Source organism: Gymnoscopelus microlampas, assembly GCF_963454915.1.
Source record: "Gymnoscopelus microlampas genome assembly, chromosome: 20".
Classification (NCBI taxonomy): Eukaryota; Metazoa; Chordata; class Actinopteri; order Myctophiformes; family Myctophidae; genus Gymnoscopelus; species Gymnoscopelus microlampas.
The window spans coordinates 37092855-37103342 of NC_139957.1; the positions used below are offsets into that span (position 1 = coordinate 37092855).

At 42.2% G+C, this 10488-nt stretch overlaps 1 protein-coding gene across 1 annotated transcript; it reads right to left on the reverse strand.

Annotated features, from left to right (window-relative positions):
* Window positions 1–322: 322 nt before the first annotated feature.
* On the reverse strand, window positions 323–9801 carry erich1 (glutamate rich 1). The gene is made up of 6 exons (XM_084044115.1): window positions 9509–9801; window positions 7896–8021; window positions 7321–7464; window positions 3388–3789; window positions 2729–2917; window positions 323–771 (listed from the first exon to the last, which is right to left on the reverse strand). Exons 1-6 carry the CDS (start codon window positions 9525–9527, stop codon window positions 644–646), a joined length of 1008 nt encoding a protein of 335 aa, XP_083900241.1. The 5' UTR covers window positions 9528–9801; the 3' UTR covers window positions 323–643.
* Window positions 9802–10488: the final 687 nt, after the last annotated feature.

Sequence of the window (10488 nt, forward strand, 5' to 3'; positions counted from 1 at the left end):
TTTACTTGAGCACCTGCCCCTCAAAATGTCTGTGCACGCCACTGATGAAGATGAAGGACGGATCAAAACATAATATTTGAAAAAAGGAAGGAAAAAACATTTTATTTCCGAAACGATTTCTTGTGCACACACAGCACCATGTGATATCTGACCGTTTTAAGGTCTACAGAGAAATGGATGAAAATGAATTCAAACAACAACAATGCTCTTGCTTAACCACTTAAAGGGATAGTTCACCCCCAAAATGACGAGCAGTGGGTTCCGGTAGGAGACACAAAAAGTCCCCTTTGTGTCTCCTACCGGAACCCACTGTTGGTCATCAAATTATTGGCTTAGGAATGCGACAAAAACAAAAAAATATATCCATGAATTCAAGTCTCCACAGGGTGACTAATCGATAGAAAAAAAGTCGTTTTGGGGGTGAACTATCCCTTTAAACCCCATTATACTTAGTTGACCAGGGTCCCCCAGGGCTCTATCCAAACAATTGCCGATCTACAAGCTCACAACCCACCACGTAGCGGCTGCTAGATCGGCTAGTTTCACCGACTGTTCCTATTATGACGTGGAAGCCAGGGTTCATGTTGTTAAAAGTGAGACGGAGAGCCAGCTCTTCCAAGTCATACAGTAGTATATTCCCGTTTCAGTCTGGTTGATGATGATGAGGATCCTCTGTATGTTTCATAGATGGCCCCGTCTTTCTGTGTGTCTGCATGGGGAGGATGTCTGTGATCCAGTACTGGAACAGTCCAACGACTGCAGAGGTTTCCTCTGGAAGAAACAAGTAACAAGCACAGGTTGACAATGGTAAATAAAATGGTAAATGGTGCATTTATATAGCGCTTCTATCCGAAGCGCTTTACATTGATTGTGCCATTAACCCATTCACACACACATTCATACACCGATGGCGGAGGAAACCATGCAAGGCACCAGCCTGCTCATCGGGAGCAATTAGGGGTTCAGCGTCTTGCTCAAGGACACTTCGACACTAACTCTAGGAGAGCCCCCCAGCCCGGGATCGAACTGGGAACCTTGCGGTTTTCCAGTTCACACTACCCGGCCACTCTACCCCTGAGCCACTGCCGCCCCAATGCTGATGGTGCAGAATCCCTGCAGTAAATAACCAGAAACGGTAAAATGTATCTTAACCACTTAAACCCTATTTGGTTGACCGGAGTCTCTCAGGGCTCTATACCAGTGTGTTTTCTGTTATTATGGGGAAAGCTTTCGCTGAAAATAGCAGATCGACAAGCTCACAATGCGTTGTAAGCTTGTCGATCTGCTATTTTTGGCAAAAGCTTTACCCAAAATACGGATACTGGGCTTTAAGTGGTTAGAATTCTAGTCTTAGACAACTGGAGTTACAACCGTACTTTGACCACTTTTCCCCCGTCTACACCAAATCTCCTCACCAAAAATAGCCGATCTACAAGCTCACAATGCATTGTGAGCTTGTAGATCTGCTAGTTTTGGTTAATGTTCCCCCCAGAATGTGGGCGCTGGGGTTCAAGTGGCTTAAGAGACTTTGGAATAACTACACAAACATCGGCATCTGCAATTTTGCAGCCGATGTGTCCAGCTTTTTAACCCATTGAGACCTGAAGCCGATTCTACATGTCTTCTAAATCTCAGTTTTCTGAAAAACCTATGTTTCTATATGGTGCTCAAACTTTTTCATGTCAAGGACCCCCAAAATGATATGTATTTGGCCGCTGACCCCCATCAAAATATTTTGTTCCAGGGACCCTCAGAAGCAAAGATTTGAGTCAAATATGTTTTTCTAAACGTTTTATATCAGTCAAAACATCGGTAATCGGACATCTAGGACTCTCCAAAATCAGGATCGGCATCAATAAATATAAATCCTGCATGGGTCGAGCTCTGAGGCAAAGTGGTTTAAATCCAGTGGAAGTCAGGGCTCTGCTTTAAAGCTGCTCCGGTGGTCAATTGATTACTGCTGCTGGGTTTGACAGAGTAAAGCTTCACTGAACTGTGACTAAAGTGGTAAAGCCATTTGTCAATACCAAGAACGCAAAGAACAGACTTGCGTCCTTGGGAAGTTTTTTTTACAGTGGTGGTAAAAAGTACAAAACTTAAGTAAAAGTCTCAATACTGCAATGTAGAAATACTCTGTTACAAGTAAAAGTCTGAAGTCTGTTCGTCCACAGACAAAAGTCTGTTTTTGCGCAACACTGTTGTATGACAAAGTGAAACATAGGGCTTAAGTGCTTAATCAGACTAATTGATTTAGTCAATTATAAAAAAAATATTTTTTGCATTTTTTTATTATAAAAAAGCACTTCTTGATTATTCAATTAATCAAAAGTAAACACATAAAATTAGAGTCAAAAGACCATCCTTTACAGCCCTCTTTCGTTTTGGGAAACAAGATTTGAGTTTAAAGGAATAGTTCACCCAAAAGAATACTTATTTTCAATCAATTACACACCCCATGCAGCTTTGAATTCATGGAGATTTTTTAGTTTTTGACACATTCCTGAGCCAATAATTTGATGACCGGGTGCATTTCCGGTAAGAGACTCCTTTGAGTCTCCTACCGAATACATTAGCATATTTCCTCCGGTAATCAAGTTATTGGCTTAGGAATGCGACAAAAACTAAACTAATCTCCATGAATTCAATGCTTCATGGGGTGTGTAGTTGATAGAAAATAAGTACATTTTTTGGGTGAACTACTCCTTTAACAGCAGGTGAGTCAGCTGACCTGGAGACAGTGAGGAGGAGGAGGAGCCGTTCAGTTCCTCCAGAGCCTCAGCCAGTCTGTCTGGCTCCTTCTGCTGCACCAGGGCTTTGAGGTGGTGGATCTGGCCCAGGACAGAGGGGGGCGCTCTCCCACTAGACATGCGGCTCAGCAGGTCCTCCACGGCCCCAGGCATCATGACTGAAGGTCTGCCTGCAGACAAGACAAGAGCAGAGGTTCAAATAGGGGGGTTCCCAAAACATGTCCATCCATGCCCAAGGACCCCTTCAAATAGCCATAGCCGCCCAACTGTGACTCCTCCAATAGCAAACTGGCATAATAAAATAGCAATCTGCTATTTTAAAACCCAATAAAACCGGGAAAAGTGTCATTTTAGATTTTAGCTTTGGCTATTAAAAAATAGCAGATATACAAGCTCACAGCGCGTCACTTAGTGCCACGCTGCGAGCTCGTACATCTGCTATTTTTGAACATTTTAGAAACATCTTGAAAGTGTTTAAAAATGGTGAATAATTTTGAATTACGAAAAGGTTTGAGAACTACTGATTTAGAAGGCATTTATAGAATCGGCCTCAGGTCTTAATGGGTTAACTATTTTAGGAACATTTAAAAAAAAAAAAGTCAGTATGAATATACACAGGATGACAACTCCACAAACTCACCATCGGACATGTAAGTCTCCATGGTGGACCTGAGGAAGTCTGTCACTTCAGCAGCTCTCCTCTCCCTCTCCTCCTCCTCCTCCTCCTTCTCCTCCTTCTCCTCCTTCTCGCCCCCCTCTCTCTGGTATGTGAACTCCAGAGCGGTGGCCCGGGGCACCAGGCCGCTGGCCAGGAGCTTCTGTTTGTGACGTTTCTTCTTCAGCTTCCTCCTCTTGTTCCTGCTGAGGCGTTCTCCTCCCTCCTGAGTGTCACTGGTTCGCTCGCTCGCCGGAACTCCCCCGGCGTCCTCCACACGTTCACCCTGCTGCGCTGGTTTCCTCCTCCTCTTTCTACGTCGCCCCCCGTGGCCCTCCTCCTCGTCCTCCTCCTCCACATCTTCTGGATCAGGTTCCTCGCTGCTCTCTGTCAGCGAATGAGACACAGGAGGTTCTAGATTAGATAAGTCACTGTTTGAGTCCATGTACACAGAAGGTGTTTTTTTTAACTGCCAGCGCTTTTCTGCCATGCATTTCTGTTGTAAAGACTCTTTCCAGCGCTCTTTTTAGCGTCCAGCATTGTTTTTGTGGTGCGCCCAGGCGCCTCGAGTCGAAAACTTTCAACGATGATCAATGTCAATGTCCTACGCAGAGGGTTGGAGAAACACTGTGACTCTCACAAGCAGCAAAACACAGAACAGAGGCACCTCGCTCAGTGCATTTGTGTCACTGTCACTGTGTAGCGCTCTGGACATGTTTATGCAAAGTGCTCCACTACTCAGAAACACTGTCTGTGGGTGAAGCCCCTTAGTAGTGGTGGGAAAAAAGGTTCATTTCAGTGAACGAACGATTCGTTCACATTCACGTCAATGATTCGTTCAAATGATTCGTTCACGTTCTCGTTCAGTAACGCTATTTTCTAGTGTTAAAAATTGACTTGAGTAAAAGTACAAAAGTATTGGCATCAAAATATACACTTAAAGTACGAAAGTAAAAGTACTAACATATTTGAAAATAGCCGATCTACAAGCTCACAACGCGTCGCATGCTTTTTTCAAATAGCCTAGGTATAAAATAGGGCTAAAGTGGTTAATGTATGTTTTATAATGTGTGTAAAACACCATCGCGGGAGCGTTTTTTTATGTCGCAAGTGAACGTAACAGTTTCAGAAAGTGAACGAGCTCGTTCATGTTCATGGCAAATGAACTAGTTCTTTTGTACGAATCAATCATGAACGACACATCACTACCCCTTAGGCTGCATGTGCCTTGGTTGCAGCTCTGAACATCTGTGTGAAATGAATCATCATTTACATGTGAGAACTAGAATCCTAATCATTGTAGGCATTAGAATGGATTGCTTAGCAGGATTATCAAAAAGTTATTTGTGTTTATTTTATTTATTTGGTTTGCTTGTGTTAAATGTTCTCATAGAGAAACCTTTTCAGTTGCATTTGATCAGTGTCAAGTTTTCCAAATAGATTTTCAAGATTTTGCACCTTTTTTCTTTCTTTCTTTTTAAAATTATTTTTGAGCGGTGTAGCCGCTCCTATAAGTGGGTTTGGGACCCATCCGTTGGCTAGCGAGACGCATGATGAAATGAACAACTCATAAATAGCACCACTCACTTAAAAAAAAATACTTTTTTTTTTTTAAGTGAGCTTCCATCACTGTGATGACCACTGTTGTTTTTAAATAGCACCGCTCACTTCACACTGGGTGTGATTATTTTTTTGGTGGTCTGGGACTTTTCTAAATCAGGCATCGACATCGGATCCAAAAATCTGCCATTGTAGAATCAACTGTATGGATGATGTGATGCTTCCCAACATGCAAAACAGCAAACGTAAGGAAGCATAGGGAGGACCTGTGTGGAATAGAGAATGACATGCCTGTGTGGCTCACCCTGACAGGGTCCTAAACATACAGTGCTTCTTAAACCCAAACTGTCACAGGAAATAAGTAGAGTGTATCTATCATGTCTTGGCAAGAGTCCATCCATAATGCCACCATGAGCTCACTTGCAGAAAGTGGTTCTTGTAATGTGTTTTGTTCCGTTCTATGTGGCGTTTTTCCATCACGCTTCCCATCTAGCTCAGACTGACGATCTGAAATTCTGAATGCAGCACAATTCAGACATTTAGCAGATGCTCTTATCCAGAGTGACTTACAAATTGCAACATGAAAGTAAATTAAATGAACCCTCGCCAACCAACAACAGGGTAAGAGGTCCAGTAATTAGAGGGTCAAGAAAACAATATGGTGCTACAAAGTAAGATGGATATAGCAGGTGCACATCTAGCTCTGGTCCATAGCTTTAGAAGGAGTTCTCCTTAACGCTATGGTACTTTCGATCCTTTCCCCTCACACCCGCGGTAGCGCAGGCTGCACGGCCTCTCGTCTGTAGTAAAAAATATATATATACACTTTCGCTACTCACCAAAACAAAGACTGTTTTATGGAGTTGAAAGCCTACTTTACTTAGTGGGAACACTCTGAGCCCCCCACTTCACGTCTAAAATACACTTTTTGGCCAGAAAATAAAATATTTCACCAGAAGGAAAACATGTTTTTGGTTACTCCACTGCGCCCTCTGCAGATCTGGTCAATGGAATTTTTCTATTGACCAGATTTTGTGACACTTATTTTACCCCAGGGGGGTTCCCAGCAAAAGTAGTTAAAATAGCATCACTCATTTTAACCACTTTTATTCAAAAACAGCAGATATACAAGCTTGCAGTATGTCACTGCTATTTTTGAAAAATATTGAAAATGTTAGTAAACTTCAGAGTCAATGAAAACATTTTCAGATGGGGGTCCCGTCCGCGGCCAAATACATATCAATTTGGGGGTCCTTGACAACATGAAAAGGTTTGAGAACCACTGGTCTAAATAACACACCTTTCCGGATAGAAACTCGAAAGCAACCTTCTTCTGTTTGCTATTCACACAACATAAATACGTAAATGTCGATATATTATACACTGGGAAGAAGGACGTCCCTGCTCTCTGCTCAGAGCACGCCCTCTCATTTTGCCAAGGTTGAAGCAAGTTGGTGCTTTGCATGGTTTATTCCACCCTGTGGTGTGTGTGTGTGTGTGTGTGTGTGTGTGTGTGAATGGGCGAATGTAATACACCCTTGTAAAAGCGCTTTGGAGAAAAGCGCGATATAAATGCACCATTTATTTACTTTATCACGGGAGTTGAAAAAAGGCATGCTGGGGTAAGAGTGATTGTCAGTCACGCGGGCAGCAGTCATCCTGGAGGAGAACGTGTCTCCTGACTCTGTAGTAAATCCCTGGAGCTTAATGGTGCATGTCTGACTAACAGAGGCAGTCCATAAATGTAAGATTAACCCTTCAAGACCGGGAAACGCATCCGTGTCATTTTTTGATTTCTTTGGCTATTGAAAAATAGCAGATATACAAGCTTGTAGCACGGCACCGAGTGCCGCGCTACAAGCTTGTAGCTGCTATTTATTTGTTTTAAATCGGGACATTTTTTGCAAGCGAACATTTGTAGCTCAAATGTTTTCTTCTGGGTCCCTGTAACAAAATATTTTGAGATGGGGGTCCGCGGCCAAATACATATCTAAAAATGTTTTCTAAATCCCAACAGTATGTTGCTACATGTATATCAGTGGTGCCTCGACTTTTTCATGTCAAGGACCCCCAGAATTATATGTATTTGGCCGCGGACCCCCCATCTCAAAATATTTAGTTTGTTGGAGTTAAAAATGTTCGCTTTAAAAAAAAAAAAAAATATATATATATATATATATATATATATATTATATATTCAAAGATTTGCACAGATTTTCAAATTCTTTCTAAAATAGCAGACCTACAAGCTCATAGCGCCGCGCAATGAGCTTGTATATCTGCTATTTTTCAATAGGCAAAGACATCTAAAAATGACACAGATGCGTTCCCGGTCTTAACAGGTTAAAGCCCTCTTACCAGCTGGATCCCCGGAGCGATTTATCTCCTCCGGATGGGGGGGCGGAGGAGGGAGGGGAGTCTCGTAGTCTGCGGGAGGGGGCAGCGCCGTGTAGACCCGTCTCCCCAGATGGGCTGCTGCGCTCTCTGCTACCCCTCCATCACCTGAGAGGGGGGGCAAATAAAAGGAGGCGTTATGGAGCATGGTCTTGAAATGGGAGCAGTAATTATGGAGAGCATGTGTTGAGTGTCTTACTGGGAGTGCGTCTGTTTCGAGGGAAGACAGAGTTCTAGTGCAGTACACTTCACTTTTGCAGACACACAGACGGGAGACGAATGAAAGGCAAAATGAACATAATAAAGTGTCTTGCTAAAAGGTGTTGGGCCACCGCGAGCTGCCAGAATAACTTGCAACTTATACGTCTCTCACAACTTTCCCATAGGTGTTCAATTGGGTTGAGATCTGGTGACTATCCTCGATCCATTGGAACACAGGTTATTTATTTTTTGTCATTTTCTGAAAAGTCCTGGTTTTGTGATACAAGGCAAGGCATCATCATCAGTTGACAGAGTGAGCTTAGAGTGACCTCTCTTACCTCTTGAAATGTTCCTTTTAGGACAGAGCTTTTGGGCTAAGGTCTCAACAATGCATGGTGGTCTTGGTTCTTCCTCCCGCTTGCTGGCAGCAGGGTAAAGTTTCTGGAGCACCTTGGATTGAAACACTGAACGAATCAACAAAAATAAATTCACATTAGCTCATACTTATCACTGATAGCCTATATAGAACAGTAAGTTCTTAAACTTTTTTGTGCCAAGGACCCCCAAATTGATATATATTTGTCCCACTGACCACTATCTGAAAATGTATTGTGCCAGGAACCCCCAGAATAAAATATGTGTATTAAAAACATTATAAACAAAATTCAAACCCTTTCAAGACTTCTCAAAAATAGCAGATGTACAAGGTCGCAGTGCATCACGAAGTGACGCGCTTGTGAGCTTGTAGATCTGCTATTTTTGAATAGCCAACGAGCAAATGGATAAAGTGGTTAAAATGATTGCGATGCTGTATTAACACATTTTGCTGGGGACCCCCTGGAACCCCCTCAAGGACCCATGGGGGTCCCCAGTCACCCCACTTTGAGAACCACTGATACAGAATATCTACCATGTATAATACAATCAATATTTTAATACCAATAATTGTGGAATGTCACCAAGCTTCAATACATTGCTTATCCTCAGAGAACAGAAATAAAAGGTTAAGATGTCCCCAGCAAAATGGAGAACAGTTTAACCCTGCACTTTAACCCTATTTTATATAATGAGGCTATTTAAAAATATCCGATCTACAAGCTCACAACGCATCATGTGATGTGTTGTGGACTTGTAGATTGGCCATTTTCTAAACAATTTTAAATCTGCCAATATTTTTGAATAATTTGGAAAGTGTTTAACAACACAAATCTTTTCTTATGGGAGTCCACTCTGCTGCCCAATAAATATTAATTTGTGACACAGCTAATTCAAATTAATGATCAATGGCTCTTGACACTTGTTCTTAGCAGTATAGCCTAAACTCTTGTCTTGTGTTTCATTCTGACTGGCTTCTGTGGCAACTGCATCTCTGCATGTGGATTAATGGCTCATTGTTAAGTGACTTCAGAGCTTGATAATAAGCATTGCTCATAAATTTCAATCAGCCTAGACTAATATGACCCTTTTTGATCCCTGTCAGATTGTGTTCCCACATTAGTGTTGACATTTTTAATGAATTGAATGAACTGACAACAAGAAATTATGCCCACAATTGACACACCCCCTTTCCCCCCACTAAGCTCCTTGGGGAAACGTGTGGCTCAGGGCACATACATTGACAAGTGTTTAATTATAATTAATCACACCTGTCTGTCAATGCGTGTGTCCCAAATGCATGTGCTGCTCATTGAAGGTTTACATGTGTTCAGTTCAGTGCTGCTGTGAATGTCACGCTACACGACGTGAAATACATCAGATCTGCTATTTTCAAAGGATTTTTATACATTTGAAAACTTGTGATCATAACACACCGGCGCACGTGCGTTTGTTTACACCGTATCCACGCGATACTTTTAACGAGATATTAGCGAGACTTGAGCCGTTAGCTAACAACACAACCACTAAACAGTACTGTCTATAATGACATTAACAACATATAAGCGACTTTCACCTTCTTGTCTTCGTGCCATTATTCAGCGGACGGACGGGAGAGAAGAGACGGGTGAATAAACAACACAATACTGTAAAGAAACTGTGCTGGTTAAGCTAAGCTAAAGGAGCTAACACGTTTCCACAAGGATATCCATCCTATGTGATGATGATTACTGATGTATGCACATCAACATTACTTTACATTATACGAGAGAAATGAAAGGGCTGTATAATGGTGAGGCCATGAGATATTAATCCAAGCATGACGACAACAACAACAACAACAACATTCTAAATTCCATAAGACTCCTACTGTACAGTAAGCTACAGTGTGTGTGCTACTGAGTGTTGCCAGATCTTGCGATAGAAAAAAGCGACCAGATGGTCTATGCCAGGGGTTCTCAAACTTTTCCATGTCAAGGACCCCCAAATTGACACTTATTAGCCCACGGACCCCCACATTGGAAAATATATGCCTCAGGGACCCCCATAAGAGAAGATTTTTACGGTTCTAGCAGTGATTCTCAACCATTTTAATTTCAAGGACCCGCAGTTTGACATGCGCTACGGATCCCCATTTAATGACATTTCTAAAAATGAATGTAAAATCAATGTTAATTTAACTCTGAGAGTGTACAAATGGAAATCTTATCCATCATTTAGCTGGGGACCCCCTGGAACCCCCTCAAGTACCCCTGGGGGTCCCTGTACCCCACTTTGAGAACCAATGGTCTATGACATCAGGGGTCTTCAACAGGGGGTCCGGGGAGTTACTGCAGGGGGGCCGCCAAATCTTTGTGTGATAGGATCATGTTTTTACATGAACCACTTCAACCCCATCCTTATTCTGAGTGGAACATTAGCCAAAAATAGCAGTGTCTAGGTTTGGTGTAGAGGGAAAAAAATACTTAATATTGACACAATATTAAATACACATTAATCGAACATACACTGATGATAGTGCTGTCAAAGTCTATGAAGCTGTCTTATAAATCTATG

What these genes read in the sequence shown, in the direction of transcription:
- erich1 (XM_084044115.1), bottom strand. An exon ending in TAAAAGGAACATTTCAAGAG is followed by an intron (nt 7,465 to 7,895) that starts GTAAGAGAGGTC and finishes CCCCCCTCTCAG; the next exon opens with GTGATGGAGGGGTAGCAGAG. An exon ending in TCGCTCCGGGGATCCAGCTG is followed by an intron (nt 3,790 to 7,320) that starts GTAAGAGGGCTT and finishes ATTCGCTGACAG; the next exon opens with AGAGCAGCGAGGAACCTGAT.